General features: G+C 47.9%; 1 protein-coding gene across 4 annotated transcripts in view; it reads left to right on the top strand.

Annotated features, from left to right (window-relative positions):
- agap3 (ArfGAP with GTPase domain, ankyrin repeat and PH domain 3) overlaps positions 1–3,406 on the top strand; it is a 1,228,693-nt gene extending 1,225,287 nt beyond the window's left edge. Inside the window, exons 15-16 of one of the 4 annotated variants that reach the window (XM_068031037.1) lie at positions 920–1,175; positions 2,121–3,406. In XM_068031037.1, the coding sequence (XP_067887138.1) occupies positions 920–1,175; positions 2,121–2,336 (472 nt within the window). In that variant the 3' untranslated portion in view covers positions 2,337–3,406. The remainder of the gene's footprint in view (positions 1–919; positions 1,176–2,120) is intronic. The other 3 variants (XM_068031038.1, XM_068031040.1, XM_068031039.1) reach the window with 3 other exon arrangements.
- Positions 3,407–27,700: the final 24,294 nt, after the last annotated feature.

Genomic DNA, 27,700 nt, shown 5'->3' with positions numbered 1-27,700 from the left:
CTGCCGCGGTCCTGAGTCTCCCGATCGAGGAAGGCGGCCAGTCGCTGGCGTGCGTTCACACCCAAGTTGCGACTCTCTGCCTTCGGACCCTGCAGAGACACCTGTACGTCGAGCGTCCTCCCAGATGGTGTGCGCTGGCGACATTTTTTCTGCCAGTGTCACTGTCTTCAAGATGACACGCAGCTCCCGGCGGAGACCGTTAGCCATGCCTCTCTGGAGAAGGAGCAATGCGGTGTCCGCCGGTACGCTTGAGGCCTTCTGCGACTGGTGGGCACCGCAGGCACTGGAGTGCATCGTTGATGCTGAGAATGGCATTTTAATTCGAGTTTTTGGTTTATTTATCTATTTTTAATAAAGTTATTTGAAAAATATGTATATAAAGGGGGCCTGAGGAATAAAGGCCCCCTCGACATAAAATATATAAAAGGGGCATGGGGTATAAAGGCCACCTTATAAAAAAAAAGAAAAAAATACGGGGTTAGATAGAGAGTAAAGCTCCTTCACCCTTCCTAATATCTCCATCTTTGGCTTGGTGTCCATTTATTTGTTTACACCTGTCAATCGTTCCTGGATTAACTGTGTTAACGGTGCTGTATCAATGCACGTTGTTTTTGGGCTCATGTTGTTAAGATTTTCTTTGCATGGTTTTGTTGTAAATCTACTCTTTCCCTTATCTGGAATTGGTCCCAGCATCTAAAGTCTCTCCTTATAACTGTAGTTTCCCATCCTTGGCATCATCTTGATTAATTCAGGCTGTATATATGGCTTTAATATTCTTTGTGTGACCTAAACATTGGCTGATATAAATGATTACTTGTGTTTGTGAAGTGAGCAGGGGTGAGGTCTGCGATGGGAGGTCGGGTTTGTTTCGGAGCAGTTCCTGAAACCTTCTGTTATCTCTCCATGGTCTTTCTTGTAGAGAAGAAAAGGAGTGCTGGATCAGAGCCAAGTATGAGCAGAAACTTCTGCTGGCGCCTCTCCCACAATCCGACATCCCCCTGGGACAACAGCTGCTCCGGGCTGTGGTGGAGGATGATCTGCGACTGGTTGTCCTGCTCCTGGCCCACGGCACAAAGGAGGAGGTGAACGAGACCTATGGAGATGGAGACGGCCGGACTGCACTACACCTGTCCTGTGCCATGGCTAATGTCGTCATAACTCAGCTTCTCATATGGGTAAGAAATGGACCACGTGGATGCACGCGTGGCGCGACACATCAATACTACAGGTGCTCATATTCAGGCATACTCACACTTCTGATGGCCTCCTCCCATATACGTCCCACACATGCTCAACACACTCCATGTGCATTTACACTGCATATATACATTCTCTCACACTCCATGGACATTTATAGTCCGTTTGCATAATCCGCACTTGCACCATCACAGACAATTTTAACCACCCTCCAGTTTTGAGACACTGCCAGGACAGCAGAATCGCCCATTCCTGATTGTCCTTGCATTCATATAGCATCGAAAATGCCCTCAAGTCCTTTCTATGTCACTCCCTCACTCTTTTAATCATCCTTCATTATCCCCCATCTCTTCCTCTCTCTTACCCTGCCTCTCCCTGTCTCTCTACCCTCTCCCTTTCTGTCTTTCCCTTGCTGTCTCTCCCCTCTCTCTCCCTCCCCTCTCTCTCCCTTCCCTCTCTCTCCCTCCCCCTCACCTCTCTCCCTCCCTTCCTCTCCCCCTCTCTGTCTCCCCCTCACTTTTTGCCTTCTCTCCCTCCCCATCTCGCTTTCCCCCTCCTTATCTCTCTCCCTCCCCTTCTCTATTCCTCCCCCTTTCTCTCCCTGCCCCTCCCTCCCCCTTCTCTCCCTCCCCCTCCCTCTTCTCTCCCTCCCCCTTTCTCCCTCCCCCTCCCTCATTCTCATTCTCCCCCTCACCCTCTGCCTTCCTCCTCTCTTGCCCTCTTTTTCTCTCTGTCCTTGCCTCTCTAAGTCTCTTCCTCCGCCCATTGCCCCCTCTCCCATCTCAAGCTGTTCCCTCAGATGGTTCGAGTGGTTTATCCGCACTGACTCCATCCTCTTACCCCCCCCCCCGCCACCCCCCCACCCCACCCCTCAGGTGCATTCATGTGTTCGTGAGTGATGCCACTTCATGTTGCTTTTACAGTACGGAGTGGATGTGAAGAGTCGGGATGCTCGGGGACTGACACCATTGGCATACGCTCGACGAGCAGGAAGTCAGGAGTGTATCGAGATCCTGACACAGTACGGCTGTCCCAGCGACAACTTCATCCCCATCCCAACCCCGAACCTGTCCCGTAGGAACACCAACGTCAATAACAACTCGCAGTCAGAGCTGAATCGAAGTGCCAGCGTCATTTAACGTACCAACACTCAGTGGACATTGCTCCCAGCTGTACTTTGTGTCTCTATTCTCTCCCCCCAGCACCACCCTTGTAACAAACAGCAGACTGACAGACGCTTCTCCTCGCTGACCATTGCTGCTCTGTGAATGACTGAACGTTGGAGAGTGTTTTTTTTTAACATTATGTGGTCTGGTGCAGTGATGTCCAAACCTGCAATCTGATGGACACTAGGTGACCAGGGTGGAAGTGACATTGAGCCTGATCGTGGCCGGACACAGACTGCAGGGGTGAGACACAGCACCTTTATCAATGTAAAAGGCAGCATCATATCACTGAAAGGCAGCGACTCTGACAAACAGCTTCGAGTTCACTCACAAAACCCAGCATGCCACACTATGCACTGCATGGTGTCAGAATCCAAGAGGCAGGGCAAAGGTGTGAGAGTGTGTGTTATACACTAGTGGTGAATTCCCTGTGTAATGTTACAGTGAGTGTGAGAGTGTGTGTTATACACAAGTGGTGAATGCCCTGTGTAATGTTTGGTGTGACATGTGGATGACAGTGTGACTTTGCCAATTACCCCCATCCCTTCTGTTCCTCTGAAGCCTGTTGCTTGTTTCAGTCTTTCTCTCACTGTTTTTCAGACCTGCAGTGTGGTGCAGTGCTAATCTTGGTTTATTGCCACTGAATATGAACTCACTGCTCCCACATGTGCTTGTATCTAGGGCCCAGTACGTGAGGGAAATCTCTCCCTTCTCCCAAGCTCTGGAGAGTGGAACCACTTCAATCCCCTCCAGAGAGCGACTGTACAATAGTTTGGACAGATTTCGCAATCCACTCCTCTAAACCCCTTCCAAACCAAACATCACACAATCCACGACCCACTCCTCTAAACCCCTTCCAAACCGAACATCACACAATCCATGACCCACTCCTCTAAACCCCTTCCAAACCAAACATCACACAATCCATGACCCACTCCTCTAAACCCCTTCCTGATCCCAACATCACACAATCCACGTCCCACTCCTCTAAACCCCTTCCTGATCCCAACATCACACAATCCACGTCCCACTCCTCTAAACCCCTTCCTGATCCCAACATCACACAATCCACGACCCACTCCTCTAAACCCCTTCCAAACCAAACATCACACAATCCACGTCCCACTCCTCTAAACCCCTTCCAAACCAAACATCACACAATCCATGACCCACTCCTCTAAACCCCTTCCAAACCAAACATCACACAATCCACGACCCACTCCTCTAAACCCCTTCCAAACCGAACATCACACAATCCATGACCCACTCCTCTAAACCCCTTCCAAACCAAACATCACACAATCCATGACCCACTCCTCTAAACCCCTTCCTGATCCCAACATCACACAATCCACGTCCCACTCCTCTAAACCCCTTCCTGATCCCAACATCACACAATCCACGTCCCACTCCTCTAAACCCCTTCCTGATCCCAACATCACACAATCCACGTCCCACTCCTCTAAACCCCTTCCTGATCCCAACATCACACAATCCACGACTAACTCCTCTAAACCCCTTCCAAACCAAACATCACACAATCCATGACCCACTCCTCTAAACCCCTTCCTGATCCCAACATCACACAATCCACGTCCCACTCCTCTAAACCCCTTCCTGATCCCAACATCACACAATCCACGACTAACTCCTCTAAACCCCTTCCAAACCAAACATCACACAATCCATGACCCACTCCTCTAAACCCCTTCCAAACCAAACATCACACAATCCACGACCCACTCCTCTAAACCCCTTCCAAACCAAACATCACACAATCCACGACCCACTCCTCTAAACCCCTTCCTGATCCCAACATCTCACAATCCACGACCCACTCCTCTAAACCCCTTCCAAACCAAACATCACACAATCCATGACCCACTCCTCTAAACCCCTTCCAAACCAAACATCACACAATCCACGACCCACTCCTCTAAACCCCTTCCTGATCCCAACATCACACAATCCATGACCCACTCCTCTAAACCCCTTCCAAACCAAACATCACACAATCCACGTCCCACTCCTCTAAACCCCTTCCTGATCCCAACATCTCACAATCCACGACCCACTCCTCTAAACCCCTTCCTGATCCCAACATCACACAATCCACGTCCCACTCCTCTAAACCCCTTCCTGATCCCAACATCACACAATCCATGACCCACTCCTCTAAACCCCTTCCAAACCAAACATCACACAATCCACGACCCACTCCTCTAAACCCCTTCCAAACCAAACATCACACAATCCACGACCCACTCCTCTAAACCCCTTCCTGATCCCAACATCTCACAATCCACGACCCACTCCTCTAAACCCCTTCCAAACCAAACATCACACAATCCATGACCCACTCCTCTAAACCCCTTCCAAACCAAACATCACACAATCCACGACCCACTCCTCTAAACCCCTTCCTGATCCCAACATCACACAATCCACGACCCACTCCTCTAAACCCCTTCCTGATCCCAACATCACACAATCCATGACCCACTCCTCTAAACCCCTTCCAAACCAAACATCACACAATCCACGTCCCACTCCTCTAAACCCCTTCCTGATCCCAACATCACACAATCCATGACCCACTCCTCTAAACCCCTTCCTGATCCCAACATCACACAATCCACGACCCACTCCTCTAAACCCCTTCCAAACCAAACATCACACAATCCATGACCCACTCCTCTAAACCCCTTCCAAACCAAATATCACACAATCCACGACCCACTCCTCTAAACCCCTTCCTGATCCCAACATCACACAATCCATGACCCACTCCTCTAAACCCCTTCCAAACCAAACATCACACAATCCACGTCCCACTCCTCTAAACCCCTTCCAAACCAAACATCACACAATCCATGACCCACTCCTCTAAACCCCTTCCAAACCAAACATCACACAATCCACGACCCACTCCTCTAAACCCCTTCCAAACCAAACATCACACAATCCACGACCCACTCCTCTAAACCCCTTCCTGATCCCAACATCACACAATCCATGACCCACTCCTCTAAACCCCTTCCCGATCCCAACATCACACAATCCACGTCCCACTCCTCTAAACCCCTTCCTGATCCCAACATCACACAATCCACGACCCACTCCTCTAAACCCCTTCCAAACCAAACATCACACAATCCACGACCCACTCCTCTAAACCCCTTCCTGATCCCAACATCACACAATCCATGACCCACTCCTCTAAACCCCTTCCAAACCAAACATCACACAATCCACGTCCCACTCCTCTAAACCCCTTCCAAACCAAACATCACACAATCCACGACCCACTCCTCTAAACCCCTTCCTGATCCCAACATCTCACAATCCACGACCCACTCCTCTAAACCCCTTCCAAACCAAACATCACACAATCCATGACCCACTCCTCTAAACCCCTTCCAAACCAAATATCACACAATCCACGACCCACTCCTCTAAACCCCTTCCTGATCCCAACATCACACAATCCATGACCCACTCCTCTAAACCCCTTCCAAACCAAACATCACACAATCCACGTCCCACTCCTCTAAACCCCTTCCAAACCAAACATCACACAATCCACGTCCCACTCCTCTAAACCCCTTCCAAACCAAACATCACACAATCCACGACCCACTCCTCTAAACCCCTTCCTGATCCCAACATCTCACAATCCACGACCCACTCCTCTAAACCCCTTCCAAACCAAACATCACACAATCCATGACCCACTCCTCTAAACCCCTTCCAAACCAAACATCACACAATCCACGACCCACTCCTCTAAACCCCTTCCTGATCCCAACATCTCACAATCCATGACCCACTCCTCTAAACCCCTTCCAAACCAAACATCACACAATCCATGACCCACTCCTCTAAACCCCTTCCAAACCAAACATCACACAATCCACGACCCACTCCTCTAAACCCCTTCCTGATCCCAACATCACACAATCCATGACCCACTCCTCTAAACCCCTTCCAAACCAAACATCACACAATCCATGACCCACTCCTCTAAACCCCTTCCTGATCCCAACATCACACAATCCACGACCCACTCCTCTAAACCCCTTCCAAACCAAACATCACACAATCCACGTCCCACTCCTCTAAACCCCTTCCAAACCAAACATCACACAATCCACGACCCACTCCTCTAAACCCCTTCCTGATCCCAACATCACACAATCCATGACCCACTCCTCTAAACCCCTTCCAAACCAAACATCACACAATCCACGTCCCACTCCTCTAAACCCCTTCCAAACCAAACATCACACAATCCATGACCCACTCCTCTAAACCCCTTCCAAACCAAACATCACACAATCCACGACCCACTCCTCTAAACCCCTTCCAAACCAAACATCACACAATCCACGACCCACTCCTCTAAACCCCTTCCTAATCCCAACATCAGATAATCCACGTCCCACTCCTCTAAACCCCTTCCTGATCCCAACATCACACAATCCACGTCCCACTCCTCTAAACCCCTTCCTGATCCCAACATCACACAATCCACGTCCCACTCCTCTAAACCCCTTCCTGATCCCAACATCACACAATCCACGACCCACTCCTCTAAACCCCTTCCTAATCCCAACATCACACAATCCACGTCCCACTCCTCTAAACCCCTTCCTGATCCCAACATCACACAATCCACGTCCCACTCCTCTAAACCCCTTCCTGATCCCAACATCACACAATCCACGACCCACTCCTCTAAACCCCTTCCTAATCCCAACATCAGATAATCCACAATCCATTCCTCTAAACCCCTTCCTGATCCCAACATCACACAATCCACGACCCACTCCTCTAAACCCCTTCCTGATCCCAACATCACACAATCCACGTCCCACTCCTCTAAACCCCTTCCCGATCCCAGCATCACACAATCCACAACCCACTCCTCTAAACCCCTTCCCTATTCGCAGTGTCCTGTGGATTGAGCAAGGGGGCATCTAACTGTGGCCTGGAAAGGGCAGTGGTGCTGGCCTTGCAGGATTAGGCACCAAAGGAAATGCCCTGGGAAAGGCCACACTGGAGATGATACCACAGGCACACCCTCTGTATATTTCAGTTCTGTTTACTGCTGGCTCACTGGGGTGATACTGCTTCTTGTGAAAGTTACACCTGTGCAGGTAGACACAGAAATAAGTGAAAAAAGTAAATTTTTATTTCAAAGATCATATTTCAGACTTTCAAGTTGAAGACAAACAGGTGCCATCACTAGTGGAGTGGTTAGTGTGGACAGGGCCTGGGGCCTGTCCTGGTGCAGTGGTCAGTGCGGACAGGGCCTGGAGCCTGTCCTGGTGCAGTGGTCAGTGTGGACTGGGCATGGGGCCTGTCCTGGTGGAGTGGTCAGTGTGGACAGGACCTGGGGCCTGTCCTGGTGGAGTGGTCAGTGTGAACAGGGCCTGGGGTCTGTCCTGGTGGAGTGGTCAATGTGGACTGGGCCTAGGGCCTGTCTGGTGGAGTGCTCAGTGTGGACAGGGCCTGGGGCCTATCCTGGTGCAGTGGGCAGTGCAGACAGGGCCTGGAGCCTGTCCTGGTGCAGTGGACAGGGCCTGGGTCCTGTGGTGGTGGAGTGGTCAGTGTAGACAGGGCCTGGAGCCTGTCCTGGTGCAGTGGTCAGTGTAGACAGGGCCTGGAGCCTGTCCTGGTACAGTGGTCAGTGTAGACAGGGCCTGGAGCCTGTCCTGGTGCAGTGGTCAGTGTAGACAGGGCCTGGAGCCTGTCCTGGTGCAGTGGTCTGTGCAGACAGGGCCTGGAGCCTGTCCTGGTGCAGTGGTCAGTGCAGACAGGGCCTGGAGCCTGTCCTGGTGCAGTGGTCTGTGCAGACAGGGCCTGGGGCCTGTCCTGGTGCAGTGGTCTGTGCAGACAGGGCCTGGAGCCTGTCCTGGTGCAGTGGTCAGTGTGGACTGGACCTGGGTCCTGTCCTGGTGCAGTGGTCAGTGCAGACAGGGCCTGGAGCCTGTCCTGGTGCAGTGGTCAGTGCGGACAGGGCCTGGAGCCTGTCTTGATGGAATGATCAATACCTCAGATGTTCTTGATGCAGAAGTTGAACTGTCTAAGCTTCCTTTTAATTGCCATGGCGACACTGCACTCTTTACTGACCGACATTTTGTTGTGTGGCATTTGTGGAAGATCTGAACACTGTCATTCCTCAATTCCAATCATATTTACTGTGGCATTGTCAGCAGAGCTCAGGATAAAGATACAATGAAGGTAAAAGATTGAGACTTCCGTACCCTGTTTCCACCCTGCCCGCTCCCCCCGCCGCCCCCCCGCCCCAGGACCCGTGACCTACCTGCTGTCCATAAACCTCATGATGCCAGGGGGATGTCAGTACAACAAGGAGCGTTTGGGATGAATGACATCTCCTCACTTATCCTGCAGTTCTTCTGTTACAGTTCATGCTGCACCATCACTGCTGAGCCTGAACACCCACTGTCCATGTGATCTGTGTACTCAGTGGTACATGTGTACATGCCTGTTTGCACACTCTGTGTGTGTCAGTCTATGTATGCGTCAATGTGTGTGTGAGTGAGTAATTGTGTGTATGAGTATGTCTGTCTGTGTATGATTTTGCCTGTCTGTGTGTGTGCATTTGTGTGAGTGTGTATGAGTAAGTGTATGATTGTGTCTCTGTGTATGAGTGTGTGTGTGTGTCTGTGTCTGTGTGTGACTGTATGATTGTATCTGTGTGTATGAGTGTGTATCTGAGTGTTTTTTGTGTGTGTGTGCATGACCAAGAGCTGAAGTATTGGAATAAAATTCATTGAGGAATCACGAGAATTAGTCAGTAACTTCAATCAGGAAAGAGTGAAGGTCTCCCTCACTTGCTCGGGCATCTCCCTCGAACTTTGCTGAGGAATAATCTGCATCGCAGGGGAGTCTAATCAGAAGTATTGCTTGTGTTACCAGCTCACTGACAGCACTCACCTGTAACTGGGGCTGAACCCTCAGGCAGATTGTGACAGACTAACCCACTTCAATGCTGAGCTCGGATTAGACATCCAAGCAGCTGAATGGGTTTGCCCATGGGGTTCATTAGTCACCAAGTGAAGTTAATGCCAGGCACAGTCCTTTGCAGAATGAGAACTACCCAGTTACTTGAAGCAGCCTGAAAAGACTTCCATGGAGTGTCTGACCGTTGGCACTCTCTGGGTATGGGTGCGGGTGATGGTATCTAGGTATGGGCACCGTATAAGCGGTTATCGGTGTAGATACGGGCACCGTATGGGCAATGTTATCGATATAGGTACAGGCACCGTATGGGCAATGTTATTGATATAGGTACAGGCACCGTATGGGCAATGTTATCGATATAGGTACAGACACCGTATGGGCAATGTTATTGATATAGGTACGGGCACCGTATGGGCAATGTTATCGATATAGGTACAGGCACCGTATGGGCAATGTTATCAATGCAGGGGCTGAGCAACCCTAGATCCCATTGTAGCACCAGCCCCGGTTCTGGGTCTGTGTGTCTGGCTCTGCCAACCTTTCCTGTCCATTCACTGACTCCAGTTCACATGAAGATCCCAAGGCTCTGGTTACACAGTGCAGGAAATAAGTCCCAGCTCATTCCCCACATCGCCCCCCACACCACCTGCATACACGCCTTGTTTTCATTCTAAAAGAATCATTTTCCTGAATTGGAATTTTCTCATGGTCCCTGTTAGAGACTGGTTTCCTTGCCTGTACACTGCAAGTGGGGACCCTCAATTACTGCAGCACAGTAATTCCACCTCACCTGTCTGCTTATGTAGTCAGGCAAAGGGTCAGTGGATGGGGTTCAGATGTGAGAAGTGTCTGCAGTTATTTACAGTGCGGAAAGAGTTCCTAAACAGAACTAACAGTTCCCCCATGTGAAGAGACCCAGTGTCTGCTTCCGTCATCACAGTGAATTGATCCACAATTACCTTTCCAGAGGCTTGTCCCAAGGGAGACCCTGTTCATCCCCCATGGTTAAAGAGGTGGGTTAATCATAGTGAATTGTGCTTTAATTCCCCTCTGTCTGAAACAGTCGCTGTTAACAATCGTGGATGAAATTGCTCCTAAATGGTGTATGTGGACTTCTATTAAGCCTTTAAATTAACCCTTTCATGTTCTTACTCCAAAACAGCGTAACATACTGGAGTCATCATGTAAAACAAAACACTAAAACCTCTTACATTTTAGAAATTAGGTCTGTATTACCATATTTATACATCCCTTGCCATAAAGGTACTCGTGTATAATAATGTATATTCTAAATATTTATATTGCCGGCTGTAAATATTGTTTGGATGTTGCTGTGTGTTCAGTTTTTTGCCATGTGCTTGGACAGTGTTGATGGATCCATACCCAACTTAATAAAAAGCAGCAGCTGTGTTCAGTCCCTGAGGAGAACCCACAGTCTCTGTCTCACTCTCTGTCTCACTCTCTGTCTCACTCTCTGTCTCACTCTCTGTCTTGCTCCCTCACTGTCTCTCTCTCTCTCTCATTGTCCCTCACGCTCTGTTTCTCTATCTCTCACTGTCTCTCTCTCTCTGTCTGTCTGTCTATTTCTCACTGTCTCTGTCGCCGTCTGTCTGTTTATTTCCCACTGTCTCTCCCTCTCTCCGCCTGTGTTTATTTCTCACTGTCTCTTTCTGTCTCACTCTCTGTCTATCTCTTACTGTCTCTCTCTCTCCGTCTCTCTCTCTTTCTCCGTCTCACTCTCTCTTTCTCCGTCTCACCATCTGTCTCTCTATCTCTCTCTGTCTCTCTCGCTCTCTCTGTCTCCCGATCTCTCAGTCTCTCTGTCTGTCCCTCTCTCTCTCTGTCCCACTATCTCTCAATGTCTCTCTCTCTCTGTCTCAATGTCTCTCTCACTCACTGTCCCTCATCTTTATCTCTCTATCTCTCTCTGTCTCTCCTCTCTCTGTCTCACTCTCTGTCTCTCTATCTCTCACTGTCTCACTCTCTCTCTGTCTCATTGTCTATCTCTAATTGTCTCTCTCTCTGCCTCCCTATCTCTCTCTGCCTCTCTATCTCTCACTGCCTCTCTTTCTGTCTCATTGTCTATCTCTAATTGTCTCTCTCTCTGCCTCCCTATCTCTCTCTGCCTCTCTATCTCTCACTGCCTCTCTTTCTGTCTCATTGTCTATCTCTAATTGTCTCTTCCGCTCTCCCCGTCTCTCTTTCTGTCTCTCTGTTTTTCTATCTGTCTCTCTCTGTTTCTCTATTTCTCACTGTCTCTTTCTCTCTCATTGTCTCTCTATCTCTCAGTGTCTCTCTCTCTTTCTCTGTCTTGCTCTCTGTCTCTCTCTATCTCTCATTGTCGCTCTCTCTATCTCACTGTCTCTCATGTCTCACTCTCTGTGTCTCTATCTCTGTCTCATCTCTCTGTCTCATCTTTTGTGTCTATCTCTATCTTTCTCTCTCTTTGGCTCACTCTTGCTCTCTCTCTCTGTCTGTCTCTGTCTCACTGTCTCTGTCTCATCTCTTGTGTCTATTGCTATCTCTCTCTGTCTCACTGTCTGTCTCTCTATCTCTCACTGTCTCTCCCTCTCTCCGCCTGTGTTTATTTCTCACTGTCTCTTTCTGTCTCACTCTCTGTCTATCTCTTACTGTGTCTCTCTCTCTCTCTCTCCGTCTCACTCTCTCTCTCTCTCCGTCTCACTCTCTCTCTCTCTCCGTCTCACTCTCTCTCTTTCTCCGTCTCACTCTCTCTCTCTATCTCTCTCTGTCTCCCGATCTCTCTGTCTGTCTCTCTCTCTCTCCCACTATCTCTCAATGTCTCTCTCACTCACTGTCCCTCATCTTTATCTCTCTATCTCTCACTGTCTCTGTCTCTCCTCTCTCTGTCTCACTCTCTGTCTCTCTATCTCTCACTGTCTCACTCTCTCTCTGTCTCATTGTCTATCTCTAATTGTCTCACTCTCTCTGCCTCCCTATCTCTCTCTGCCTCCCTATCTCTCTCTGCCTCCCTATCTCTCTCTGCCTCCCTATCTCTCACTGCCTCCCTATCTCTCACTGCCTCCCTTTCTGTCTCACTGCCTCCCTTTCTGTCTCACTGCCTGCCTTTCTGTCTCACTGCCTGCCTTTCTGTCTCACTGCCTCCCTTTCTGTCTCACTGCCTCCCTTTCTGTCTCACTGCCTCCCTTTCTGTCTCACTGCCTGCCTTTCTGTCTCACTGCCTCCCTTTCTGTCTCACTGCCTCTCTCTAATTGTCTCTTCCGCTCTCCCCGTCTCTCTTTCTGTCTCTCTCTCTTTCTCTGTCTTGCTCTCTGTCTCTCTCTATCTCTCATTGTCACTCTCTCTATCTCACTGTCTCTCATGTCTCATCTCTCTGTCTCATCTTTTGTGTCTATCTCTATCTTTCTCTCTCTTTGGCTCACTCTTGCTCTCTCTCTCTGTCTCTCTCTGTCTCACCGTCTCTGTCTCATCTCTTGTGTCTATCGCTATCTCTCTGTCTCACTGTCTGTCTCTCTATCTCTCACTGTCTCTCCCAGTCTCTCCGTCTCTTTTTTTTTATCTCTGTCTCTCTCTCTCTCCAGCTCACACTCTCTGTCTCTCTATCTGTCACTGTCGCTCCCTCTCACTGTCTCTCTCTCTCTCATGTCTCACTCTGTGTCTCTATCTGTCTCATCTCTTGTGTCTATCTCTATCTCTCTGTCTCACTGTCTGTCTCTCGATCTCTCACTATCTCTCGCTCCCCATCTCTCTCTCTCTCTCTCTGTTTCTTTATCTCTCTGTCTCTCTCTCCGTCTCCCTCTCTGTCTTTCTATCTCTCACTGTCTCTCCCCGTCTTTGTCTCTCTCTCTCTATCGCTCACTGTCTCTCTCTGTCTCATCTCTTGTGTCTATCTCTATCTCTCTCTCTGTGTCTCACTGTCTGTCTATCTCTCACTGTCTTTTTTTATTCATTCATGGGATGTGGGTGTCACTGGCTAGGCCAGCATTTATTGCCCATCCCTAATTGCCCTTGCGAAGCTGGTGGTGAGCTGACTTCTTGAACTGCTGCAGTCCATGGGGTGCAGGTACACCCACAGTGCTATTTGGAAGGAAATTCCAGGATTTTGACCCAGCGCCAGTGAAGGAACGGCGATATAGTTCCAAGTCAGGATGCTACGCGGCTTGGAGGGGAACGTGCAAGTGCTGGTGTTCCCATGCATCTGCTGCCCTTGTCCTTCTGGGTGGTGGAGATCGCGGGTTTAGAAGGTGCTGTCGAAGGAGCCTTGGTGATGGTACACACTGTTGCCACTGTGTGTCCGTGGTAAAGGGGGTGAATGTTGAAGGTGGTAGATGGGGTGCCAATCAAGCGGGCTGCTTTGTCTTGGATGGTGTCGAGCTTCTTGAGTGTTGTTGGAGCTGCACCCATCCAGGCAAGTGGAGAGTATTCCATCACGCTCCTGACTTGTGCCTTGTAGATGGTGGACAAGCATTGGGGAGTCAGGAGGTGAGTTACTCGCCGCAGGATTCCCAGCCTTATTTATGTGGCTACTCCAGTTCAGTTTCTGATCAATGGTAATCCCCAGGATGTTGATAGTGGGGGATTCAGCGATGGTAATGCCCTTGAATGTGAAGGGGAGATGGTTAGATTCTCTCTTGTTTGAAATGGTCATTGCCTGGCACTTGTGTGGCGCGAATGTTACTTGCCACTTATCAGTCCAAGCCTGGATATTGTCCAGTTTTTGCTGCATATGGACATGGGCTCCTTCAGTATCTGAGGAGTCGCGAATGGTGCTGAACATTGTGCAATCATCAGTGAACATCCCGACTTTTGACATAATGATGGAGGGAAGGACATTGATGAAGCAGCCTAGGCCACTACCCTGAGGAACTCCTGCAGTGATGTCCTGGAGCTGAGATGATTGACCTCCAACAACCACAACTATCTTCCTTTGTGCTCGGTATGACTCCAACCAGCGGAGAGTTTTCCCCCTGGTTCCCATTGACTCCAGTTTTGCAAGGGCTCCTTGATGCCATGCTTGGTCAAATGCTGCTTTGATGTCAAGGGCAGTCACTCTCACCTCACCTCTTGGGTTCAGCTCTTTTGTGCATGTTTGCACCAAGGCTGTAATGAGGTCAGGAGCTGAGTGACCCTGTCGGAACCCAAACTGAGTGTTAGTGAGCAGGTTATTGCTGAGCTAGTGCCGCTTGATAGCATGGTTGACAACGCTTTCTGTTACATAGAACCATAGAAAATAGGAGCAGGAGTAGGCCATTCGGCGCTTCGAGCCTGCTCCGCCATTCATTATGATCATGACTGATCATCCAACTTAGTAACCTGTTCCCGCTTTCACCCCATACCCTTTGATCCCTTTAGACCCAAGAGCTATATCTAACTCCTTCTTGAAGACATAAAATGTTTTGCCCTCAAGTGTTTTCTGTGGTAGTGAGTTCCACAGGCTCACCACTCTCTGGGTGAAGAAATTTATCCACATCTCAGTCCTGAAAGGATTATCCCGTATCCTTACACTACGACCCCTGGTTCTGGACTCCCCCACCATCGGGAACATCCTTCCTGCATCTACCCTGTCAAGTCCTGTTAGAATTTTAGAGGTTTCTATGAGATCCCCCCTCACTCTTCTGAACTCCAGCGAATATAATCCTAACCGACTCAATCTCTCCTCATACGTCAGTCCCACCATCCCAGCAATCTGTCTGGTAAACCTTCGCTGCACTCCCTCTATAGCAAGAACATCCTTCCTCCAATAAGGAGACCAAAACTGCACATAATATTCCAGGTGTGGCCTCACCAAGGCCCTGTATAACTGCAGCAAGACATCCCTGCTCCTGTACTCGAATCCTCTCGCTATGAAGGCCAACATACATTTGCCTTTTGTACTGCCTGTTGCACCTGCATGCTTACCTTCAGTGACTGGTGTACGAAAACACCCAGGTCTCGTTGCATATTCCCCTCTCTCAGTTTATAGCCGTTCAGATAATAATCTGCCTTCCTGTTTTTGCTACCAAAGTGGATAACCTCACATTTATCCACATTATACTGCATCTGCCATGCATTAGCCCACTCACTTAACTTGTCCAAATCACCCTGAAGCCTCTCTGCATCCTCCTCACAACTCACCCTCCCACCCAGTTTTGTGTCATCTGCAAATTTGGAGATATTACATTTAGTTCCATCAACAAAATCATTAATGTATATTGTGAATAGCTGGGGTCCTAGCTCCGATCCCTGCGGTAGCCCCACTAGTCACTGTCTGCCATTCGGAAAAAGACTTTGTTTCCTGTCTGCCAACCGATTTTCTATCCATCACAATACACTACCCCCAATCCTATGTGCTTTAATTTTACATGCTGATCTCTTATGTGGGACTTTATCGAAAGCCTTCTGAAAGTCCAAATAAACCGCATCCACTGGCTCCCCCTCATCAACTCTACTAGTTACATCCTCAAAGAAGTCTAGTAGATATGTCAAGCATGATTCCCCTTTCATAAATCCATGCTGACTCAGTCCGATTCTACCACTGTTCTCCAAGTGCTGTGCCATAAAATCTTTGATAATGAACTCTAGAATTTTCCCCACTACCGACGTCAGGCTGACTGGTCTATAATTCCCTGTTTTCGCTCTCCCTCCCTTTTTAAATAGTGGGGTTACATTGGCTACCCTTCAATCTGTAGGAACTGTTCCAGAGTCTATAGAATCTTGGAAGATGACCACCAATATATCCACTATTTCTAGGGCCACTTCCTTAAGTACTCTGGGATATAGATTATCAGGCCCTGGGGATTTATCGGCCTTCAATCCCATCAATTTCCCCAACACCATTTCTCTACTGATACTGATTTCCTTCAGTTCCTCCCTCTCTCTAAACCCTGTGTTCCCCAACATTTCTGGTATGATATTTGTGTCCTCCTTTGTGAAGACAGAACCAAAGGATGCATTTAGTTGGTCAGCCATTTCTTTATTTCCCAGAATAAATTCCCCTGTTTCTGACTGTAAGGGACCTACATTTGTCTTCACTAATCTTTTTCTCTTCACACACCTATAGAAACTTTTACAGTCAGTTTTTATGTTCCCCGCAAGCTTTCTCTCGTACTCTATTTTCCCCTTCTTAATCAATCCTTTGGTCCTTCTTTGCTGAATTCTAAACTGCTCCCAATCCTCAGGTCTGTTGTTTTTTCTGGTGAATTTGTATGCCTCTTTTTTGGATGTAATGCTATCTCTAATTTCTCTTGTAAAGCATGGTTTGGCTACCTTTCCCGTTTTACTTTCATACCTGACAGGAATAAACAATTGTTGCAGTTCATCCATGCGCTCTTTGAATGTTTGCCATTGTCTATCCACCGTCATCCCTTTAAGTAATGTTTCCCAATCCATCATAGCCAACTCGCGCCTCATACCTTTGTAGTTTCCTTTATTAAGATTCAGGACCCTAGTCTCAGAATCAACTACGTCACTCTCCATCTTGATGAAGAATCCCCAAGGGGTCTCGCACAACTAGATTGTCAATTATTCCTCTCTCATTACACAATACCCAGTCTAGGATGGCCTGTTTTCCAGTTGGTTCCTCAACGTATTCGTCCAGAAAGCCATTCCGTATACACTCCATGAATTCCTCCTCTATGGTATTGTGAATAATTTGATTTGCCCAATCTATATACAGATCAAAGTCACCCATAATTACAGATGTTCCTTTATAATATGCATCTCTAATTTCCTGTTTAATGCCTTTCCGAACATCACCACTACAGTTTGGGCATCCATATACAGCCCCCACTAACATTTTTTGCCCCTCAGTGTATCTCAGCTCTACCCATACAGATTCCACATCATCAGAGCTAATATCCTTCCTCACTATTGCGTTAATTTCCTCTTTAACCAGCAATGCAACTCCAACACCTTTTGCTTTTTGTCTGTCCTTCCTAAATACTGAATACCCCTGGATGTTCATTTCCCATCCCTGGTCACCTTGCAGCCATGTCTCTGTAATCCTGACTACATCATACTCGTTTACATCTATTTGCACAATTAATTCATCCACTTTATTGCAAATGCTCCACGTGTTAAGGCACAAAGCCTTAAGGCTTGTCTTTTTAACATTACTTGTCCCCTTCCCACTATTTTTCACTGTGTCCCTGTTTGATTCTCTCCCTTGATTTCTCTGCCTATCACTTTTCTTATTCCCCTTACTGTCTTTTGTTCTTGTCTTTGATCCCCCCTCCTCTGACTCCTTGCAAAGGTTCCCATCCCCCTGCCATTTTAGTTTCAACCCTCCCGGTCCCAATGTCCCAGGAATCTAAAACCCTCCCCCTTACACCATCTCTTCAGCCACATATTCATCCGATATATCCTGTTATTTCTACTCTGACTAGCACATGGCACAGGTAGTAATCCTGAGATCACTACCTTTGAGGTCCTACTTTTCAACTTACTTCCTAACTCTTTGCTTTTAGGACCTCATCCTTTTTTTTTTACCTATGTTGTTTGTACCAATGTGTACCATGACCACTGGCTGTTCACCCTCCCCCTTCAGAATGTCCTCAAACCGCTCTGAGAGATCCTTGACCCTAGCACCAGGGAGGCAACATACCATCCTGAAGTCTCGTTTACGGCCACAGAAATGCCTATCTATTTCCCCTTACAATTGAATCCCCTATAACTCTTGCATTCCCACACTTTTTACTCCTCCCCTGTACAGCAGAGCCAACCATGATGCAACAAATTGGGCTGTTGCTGCTTTCCCCTGAGAGGCCATTCCCCCCAACATATCCAAAGCAGTATACCTGTTTTGCAGGGGAATAGCCACAGGAGATTCCTGCACTGCCTGCCTAGACCTCTTGCTCTGCCTGGTGGTCACCCATTCCTCTCCTGCCTGTGGAGTCTGAGCCTGCGGTGTGACCACCTCTCTATGCGTGCTATCCACGATACTCTCTGCCTCGTGGATGCTCCACAGTGTCCCCAGCTGCCGCTCCAGCTCTGAAACCCGGGCTTCCAGGAGCTGCAGCTGGCGACATTTCCTGCACACATGCCGGTCCCAGGTACTGGAATTGTTCCCGGCTTCCGACATGGAGCACGAGGAGCACACCACGACTTTACGCTCTCCTGCCATGACTTAACCCTTTAAATTAAACCTTTTGGAAGGTGCTTCATATCAAATAATATCAATTACTCTCAGGCCCTTCTTCCCTGGTCCCCGTTACTACAGAACTCCCTGAAAAACACTACTCACCATATATGAAAGTAAACTGTAGACCTTTCTTACCTTAGTTACTAAGCCAGCTATTTAGAGCTCGTCCCTAACAGCAGTTACTCACCAACCAATCACCTTGCAACTTTCCTGTGATGTTACTGTTGATGTTTTGTTCAAACACTCCGGACTGTGTCTGTGTTTATCCTCCCAGGTCCGCTTCGCTCCGCTCTTCCAGGTAAGTGCAGGCCTCGAGCGTCAGGCTGGATTTATCCTCTCCCTTTCCGATGCCGATTCCTCCCAGGTCCGCTTCGCTCCGCTCTTCCAGGTGAGTGTGGGCCTCGAGCCTCAGGCTGGATTTATCCTCTCCCTCTCCCTCTCCAGTGCCAATTCTTCCCAGGTCCACTCTGCTCTGCTCCTCCAGGCAACACCTCTACCAATCAGAGTTCACTTGCCAACCAATCAGCACTCTCTTCTCATACAGTATAAGTTGTTGTTTCCCCTTACATTGGTATTCTTGCAGATTGTCCTGATGAGTGCAAGACGAAAAGCTTCGACAACGTGTCTCTATTTTCAGCAATACTCAAATCAGAGACTGTTTCAGGTTTAGTGAGACATCACTTACAGCGGAGCCTGGACTATGAACCATCAGGAGACAGGCTCTGCTTTAGATCTGGAGACTGTTGGTTGATCTGAAGGAGCAGCTAAATTTTTATTTATGTGACAACTTAATGTGCCTATTACGTATTTTTTTATAAGTTCACTTCAAACCTGTTAAGAGTTATGCTGCAGTACGTCAGGAGTGTGATGGAATACTCTCCACTTGCCTGGATGGGTGCAGCTCCAACAACACTCAAGAAGCTCGACACCATCCAGGACAAAGCAGCCCGTTTGATTGACACACCATCCACAAACATTCACTCCCTTCACCACCGACAGTAGCAGCAGTGTGTACCATCTACAAGATGCACCGTAGCAACGTACCAAGGCTCCTTAGACAGCACCTTCCAAACCCGTGACCTCTACCAACTCGAAGGACAAGGGCAGCAGAACGAGAGGGCACAGCTTTCAAGTATTTGGTAAGAGAAGCAAAAGTGACATGAGGAAAAACTTTTTCACGCAGCGAGTGGTTAAGGTCTGGAATGCACTGCCTGAGAACGTGGTGGTGGCAGGTTCAATTGAAGCATTCAAAAGGAAATTAGACAGTTATATGAAAAGGTAGAATGTGCAGGGTTATGGGGAGAAGGCAGGGCTGTGGCACTAAGTGAATTGATCTTTCAGAGAGTTGGTGCAGACGTGATGGGCTAAATGGCCTCCTTCTGTGCTGTACAATTCTGTGGTAAATTACCAGACTGCTTATCCGACATCCAGTACTGGATGAGCAGAAATTTCTTCCAATTAAATATTGGCAAGACTGAAGCCATTGTTTTTGGTTCCTGCTCCAAACTCCATTCCCGAGCTGCCGACTCCATCCCTCTCCATGGCAACTGACTGAGGCTGAACCAAACTGTTCACAACCTTGGTGTCATATTTGACCCCTGAGATGAGCTTCTGACCACATATTCACACTATCAATAAGACCTGTGTAACATTGCCCACTCCACCCTTGTTTCATTCATCTGCTGCTGAAACCCTCATTCATGCCTTTGTTACCTCCAGCCTTAACAATTCCAATGCACTCCTGGCCAGCCTCCTTTTTCTACCCTAAACTACAGGTCATCCAAAACTCTGCTGCCCATGTCCTTACTTGCACCAAGTTCCATTCACCAGTTACCCCTGTACTCGCTGACCTCCTTTGGCTCCCATTCAAGCGACACCTCGGTTTTGAAAATCTCTCCATGGCCTCACCCTATCTCTGTGATCATCTCCAACCCCATAATCTTTCAAGATATCTGTACTCCTCTAATTCTGGCCTCTTGAGCATCCAACCTTTAATCGCTTCAATATTGATGGCCTTGCCTTCAGCTGCCTGGGCCCCAAGCTCTGGAATTCTCTCCCTAAACATCTCCACCTTTCTCTCTTCCTTTAAGACTCTCCTTAAAACCTCCCTCTTTGACCAAGCTTTTGGCCATTTACCCGAATATCTCCTTCTGTGGCTCAGTGTCAAATTTTGCTTTATAACACACCTGTGAAGTGCCTTTGGACATTTTATGACATTAAAATTGCTATATAAATACAAGTTGTTGTTGGAAAAATCTGCAACATTATGGGGAAAAGCAGGAGTGGCACTAATTGGACAGCTCTTTCAAAGAACTGGCATAGGACAATGGGCAGAATGGCCTCATTCTGTTGTATCATTCTATGATTCGATGGAAGTGTGAGGTTATTCACTTTGGCATAAGAATAGAAAAGCAGAATATTTTTTAAAAGGTATGAAGCTTCTAATTGTTGGTGTTCAGAGAGACTTGGGTGTCCTCGTACAAGGAACACAGAAAGTTAACATGCAGGGATAGCGGGCAATTCGGAAGGCAAATGACATGTTGGCCGTTATTGCAAGGGGATTGGAGTACAGGAATAAAGAAGTCTTGCTACAAGTGTACAGGGTTTTGGTGGGACCACATCTTGAATACTGTGTGCAGTTTTAGTCTCCATATCTAAGAAAGGATATACTTGTATTGGAGGCAGTGCAGCCAAGGTTCACTAGAATGGTCCCTGGGATGTGGGGGTTGACCTCTGATGAGAGGCTGAGTAAATTTGGGCCTATATTCTCTGGAGTTCAGAAGAATAAGAGGCGATCTAATTGAGACATACAGGATTCTAAAGGGAAAGTGCTGGTCAGGCAGCATCTGTGGAGAGAGAAACAGAGTTAACGGCCGGAATTTTACCATTAAGAATTGGGAGATTTTACACTACGTATCTGATTTTACGGCCGTTAATCGGGTCGTGGAGCGTGTCGGGAACCTGGCAGATTCAAAAGGGCGGCAGGCATTGATTCATGAGGGAGTTGTAGGTAAAAGTGAATTTATTGAACTTTATTAATGCTGATGTTATTTGTGTGTCCTAACAAGGGGTGTAGCTTGCAGGTTGTGCAGAAGGTTTAATCTGAATGTTAGGTACTGCTGATAGGGACCCATCTAATATTAGTTATTGCCTGAAGGAAGTACCTGAAGTGAGCCAGTCACAAAAGCTGGAAGCTATTACCTGTGGTCAAAGCATTTGTTCTGCTGTTCAACAATGGGAATTGTTCACTCTGGAGGTGGATCATCAGATGAGGCGGACAATGATTTAATGAGTGACAGAAGTACAAATGGTCAGGGGAACGTACAGCAAGCTGCACCAGTGCATCCTCGTGCTGCTGGAGGGAGAGTAGTTCACAGAGTCGCCCGGGAATGACCAAATGTCAGGAGACATGCCTACCCAGTAGTAAGGGCATACTGAACACGTCTGAACTACCTGCAGCTGTCAGAACAGCAGGGCAGAAGAAGACTACGGCTGTCACGGGAGACTGTCTCATCTCTTTGTGAGATGCTGGCAGTGGATGTTGCATCAAACTGTCTCGGTGGCCATCCGATATCAGTCGCTCTAAAGGTTACAATAGCTCTTAACTTCTATGCGTCTGGCTCCTTCCAAGCCTCAGCTGCAGACTTGTGTGGTGTCTCACAATCAGCAGCGCACCATTGCATAAAGGTCGTGACTGATGCATTATTTCAACGTGCTGAACATTTCATCACGTTCAAGATGGACAACATCAGTCAGGCTGAGAGAGCCAGAGGCTTCAGCATTATATCTGGCTTCCCAATGGTACAGGGCGTGATAGACTGTACTCATGTGGCCCTTAGAGCACCAGCTGGATAGTCGGGGGCTTTCATGAACTACAAGGGATTCCATTCAATGAACGTTCAGCTCCTCTGTGATCATCGGAAGTGAATCATGCAGGTATGTGCACATGACCCTGGTAGTTGTCATGATTCTTTCATTCTCCACAACTCACAGGTGCCTGCAATTTTCAGTCCTCCACACAGAATGGAGGGATGGATACTTGGCGACAGGGGTTATCCTCTGAAGACATGGCTCATGACACCAGTGAGGAACCCAAGGGGTGATGTGGAGGAACTATACAACGAGAGCCATGCGGCCACCAGAGTGACAATGGAGCAAACTATAGGCCTCCTAAAGATGAGATTTTGGTGTCTTGACCGCTCTGGTGGATCACTTCAGTACGCACCGTCGAGGGTTTCCAGAATCATTGTCATCTGCTATGCATTGCATAACCTGGCGATTGAACATGGAGATGGCCTGGAGGATAATCAATGTCAGTGCGATGTGTCATCAGATGATGATGTTTCTGATGAGGAAGATGGGTATCAGTCTAATGATGATCAGGGAGAGGAAGCTGAATGTAACTTGGCTCTAACTGCTAGAGAAACAAGAGATTCTCTAATAGGAGCGCGTTTCAGTTGAAATGATATAAATCTTCACACATTTCAATCTGCTTTGTGACATTAATCATTGTGAGGATCTGACAGTGCAAAATCTCTAACCTTTAGGGGGTGAGACAATGCTATGAACCAATCCATCACATCATGAGGGACGCGACCCAAGTGTGTGGCCTCACATTTGAGACAACTTGAGTTGACTGACTGTATAGTATCTGACTTCAGGAATGACATGTCCAATGATAAAAACTCCAATTTAATCAAACAAATTAAATAAATGTACTTCAAGTCACCCAGTGCACCAGTAGTGAAATTAAAGTGTTTTCTTAATCCGTTTACGCGTGCTCATTCATGTGCATGATCCCTCGCCACCAGACTTACCAGAGGCGGGTGGCTGATCTTGTTGCAGCCCTGCTGTTCATGACTTGGGTGGACGTCCTCTGCCTGCTCGCGGCCGTGAGGGCCCTGGCATCTCAGGGTTCTCATGACAAATATCATGAGCACCCTCTATCACCTCGGGATTTAGTAGTTCACATGTCCCTGGCGGAGGGAGCAAGGAGCTGCAGGATGCATCAGAGGCGCCATGAGAGGAACTCCCATATGCAATCTGCTGCCCCTGTGCCCTCGTGAGGCTCGGATGGTCCTCAATGGTGGAATCAGAGCGATGAGTGGCCTCAATCTGGCGCAGTCGCATCAGATTATGCTCTCTGATGCTCTGGTCCAGGGAGGCTACACTCCCTCTGAGGTCCCGAATTGCATGAAGAGCTGGTCCCTCCACTGCAGCCGCCAATCTTTCAATGGAGGAAGCCACATGTTCAAAGGCCTGTGAGTTTGTTGAACTCATACTCTGGATGGATGTCTCCAGAGTATGAGTCATAGCGTGCAATGTCTCGGTCAACTCCGCTAGATTTCCATGGACCGCATTCTGCACCTGCAACATCGCCCGATGAAAGGATGATCTCAGAGGCACGTCATCAGCTTGCGGCTCTGCACTGGCCTGGCATCCCACTCTCCTCAGTGTGTGATGCATCGGCCGGTTCTGCCTCTGGTGTCTGGCCCGGTTGCTGTGCTCACACCAGTATGTGACATTGATTCCCCAGACACAGTCATCCCAATCGAAGTATCAGTATCTGCTGTGGTACTTGATGCATCACAATGATGTGACGATGCACCCTCTGAGGTGCCCTCCTCCACCTCAGAGGTGGATGGTCAGGCAACGGAAACGCTTCCTGGCACATGCTGGGTTTCACCTGTTGGGAAAAACATTGTGATTAGTTTCATCATCAATCCAGAGTTAAGCACAAGTTTGTGCCTCCAGCATGGTTACATCTGGGTGATGTTCCAATTGAGGGCAACATTCAGTGCATTTGACATTCACCAAATCATTGGCACAGTAGTGCAGTCTCACCACCCCACCCCCCCATAATGAAGTGTTACACCACATTCTGGAACACTCACTCTCATGGCCAGGTCCACCAGCCTCGCCATCTGCCATGGCACGTCCTCCTTCCTCCCCTGCTGTAATTAAGACATCCTCCTCCATTCCGGTGAGGAATGCCTGGGTGGCTTCACCGCCACCAGTACGTGACCTTTCCCGGGCATTGTGTGCCCTCTTTTCCTGAATAAACAAAGATACTTATTTTATACATAGTCAATGGTATGACGCTGTCACCCAAAGGGTTGGAATTGCATTTCACTGCTGTGACAATGTTGGGCACAACTTTAACACCACAGCATCAGCGTTCATCTCAGACTTGCCCATCATGCGTCCCATTTCAAGGCAGCTAAACATTGATCATACAGGGCTTCCACATTGCATCATGGGTACACAAGAAAACCTCCCTTGACACATAACTGATTAGATGAATGAGGAGTGCCCCTTACCCGGGCAGAGCGAAGCAGGTCATTGCGCTTGCGGCACTGCATCCATGTACACCTCACAATGCTTCGGCTGCTGACCTCCTCTGCAACCACCAGCCAAACCCTCTTGGTCACTTCGGAGGGTCTCCTTCTCCCATCGGAACTGGACAGAATGTCTCTCCTCTCCTCAACGGCCTGGAGGAGGACCTGCAGTGAATCATCAGAGAATCGGGGGGTAACACGGTTGCTTCTGCCCTCCATCACCTCGAACAGCAATATTGTTGACTCCCAGTCTTTCTGTGTTTCAATGTATAGAGTCTTTGAAATCTCCAGACCTTAAGACAGTTGTATCTTCCTTTACATCAAATGAAGAACTCAGTGCTCTGTTTAAAATCAGTAATCCTTTATTTTGGGCTTACAATCAGCCTTCTGCGTATGTGGCCCCGCCCCCAATGATGCTGAAGTTCCCGCCCACGCGCGCCATTTCTTCTCGGAGTTACGCCGTGGGCCTGCTGATTAGGTGATCAGCGCATGATGCCGGCGGCCAGGCGACGCGGAACAGGTTCGGGGGCCTGATCCGCTTCGGGCTCATCGGCCCCGGGGCCACCAGTAAGCGAAAAATTCCGGCCAACGTTTCAGGTCTGTGACTTTTCTAACCTCTAACCTTTGCCAGTTCTGATGAAAGGTCACAGACCTGAAACGTTAACTCTGTTTCTCTCTCCACAGATGCTGCCTGACCTGCTGAGTATTTCCAGCACCTTGTTTTTATTTCAGATTTCCAGCATCTGCAGTATTTTGCTTTTATTTTAAGATTCTGAAGGGGCTTGACAGGGTAGACACTGAGAGGCTATTTTCCCTGGTTGGGAATCTAGAACATGGGGGCACAGCCTCAGGATAAGGGGCCAATCCTTTCAGACTGTGATGAGGTGAAATTTTTTCACTCAGAGGGTTGTGAATCTTTGTATTTCATTACCCCAGAGGGTTTGTGGATGATGCATCATTAGGTCAAGTCTGCGATAGACAGATTTTTGGTCTCTCAGGGAATCTAGAGATATGGCGAGTGGAGGGGGAAGTGGAATTGAAGCCCAAGATCAGCCATGATTGTATTGAATGGTGGAGCAGATTTGAGGGGCTGAATGGTTGACTCCTGCTCCTATTTCTTATATTCTGATGAATCAGCATAATTTCACAACAGAGAAAGGTGCCTGGAATTGCAACATATGCAAAACTGGACTGCAGCGGTTCAAGAAGGCAGCTCACCACCACCTTCTCAAGGACAATTAGGGATGGGCAATAAATGCTGGCCTGGCCAGTGACACCCACATCCCATGAAAGAATATTTTTTTAAAAATCCCAGGACTCTGGTCCTTGATAAAGGACAATGTGTTTTATCACAAGCAGACGGCCATTCATCCTCCCCAATACACCCATTCAGAGACCTTCAGTTCTGCTCTCACCACATTCAATTGCTTCTTGTATATTTCCAGTTCTGTTCCATGTGTTGATCATACTCTGTAAAGTTCATTCCTACCATTTGTTTTGAATTTCCTCCTCCCTTGTTTAATTCTGTACTTGTCATAATGTCGCAGTTTAGTTTCAAGATGTGCTCATGATCACAAATAGCAGGATGGGAATATGAAGTAGTGTCAATAACAGAAACGTGGCTTAAAACTGGCGAAGACTGGGCACTTAATATACAAGAATATACAGAATATACAGAATCCATTTGGTTAGAGTTGAGAAGCAAAAAGGGTTTGATCACGTTACTAGGAGTATCCTATCTGCCTCCAACTAGAGAGAGAGAGATAGAGGAGCAAATCTGCAGAGAAATCAGAGATGTACAAGAACTATAGTGGTGATATTGGGGGTCTTTAATTACCCAAATATTGACTGGGATAATGTTACAGTAAAAGGGTAAGGAGAGGGAGGAATTTCTGAAATGTGTTCTGGAGAACTTCCTTGATCAGTATGTTCTCAGCCCGATTAGAAAGGAGACATTGCTGGATCTGGTGCTGGGATGAAAATGAGGTGGACCAAGTGTCTGTGAGGGAGCACCTGGGTAAGAGTGATCATCGTATCATAAGGTTTAGATTAGTAATGCAGAAAAGCAAGGAATGAAATAAGGTAGAATGTCCAGATTGGAAGAAGGATAATTTCAACACAATGCAAAGGGATCTAACCAGGGTAGAGTGGAACGAAAGACTGGCAGGAAGAGCTGTATTTGAACAATAGGTTATCTTTAAGGATGGTAAAGGCTGGGAACATTTCAACAAGGGTGAAAGGTAGGGGAATCAAGAGCCAGGGCACCTTGGATGATGAGGGAGATAGAGATTATCATCAAACAAAAAAGATGGTGTATGATTCATATCAGGTGAACTCATCAAGTGAGAACCAGACCGTATACAAAAATTTAGGAGGGGAGGTGAAGAGGAAAATAAGACTGGCAAAGAGAGAATGACAGGAAAATTGGTGGTGTCGTAAATAGTGAGGAGGAAAGCCTTAGATTACAGGACGACATAGATGGGCTGGTAAGATGGGCGGAGCAGTGGCAAATGGAATTTAATCCTGAGAAGTGTGAGGTGATACATGTTGGGAAGACTAACAAGGCAAGGGAATATACAATGGATGGTAGGACCCGAGGAAGTACAGAGGGTCAGAGGGACCTTGGTGTACTTGTCCATAGATCACTGAAGGCAGCAGCACACGTAGATAAGGTGGTTAGGAAGGCATACGGGATACTTGCCTTTATTAGCCGAGGCACAGAATATAAGAGCAGGGAGGTTATGATGGAACTGTATAAAACGCTAGTTAGGCCACAGCTGGAGTACTGTGTACAGTTCTGGTCACCACACTACAGGAAGGATGTGATTGCACTGGAGAGGGTGCAGAGGAGATTCACCAGGATGTTGTCTGGGCTGGACCATTTCAGCTATGAAGAGAGACTGAAAAGGCTA

The sequence above is a fragment of the Heterodontus francisci genome, chromosome 5 (assembly GCF_036365525.1).
Source record: "Heterodontus francisci isolate sHetFra1 chromosome 5, sHetFra1.hap1, whole genome shotgun sequence".
NCBI lineage: Eukaryota > Metazoa > Chordata > Chondrichthyes > Heterodontiformes > Heterodontidae > Heterodontus > Heterodontus francisci.
This window is presented reverse-complemented; position numbering and strand designations above follow the sequence as displayed.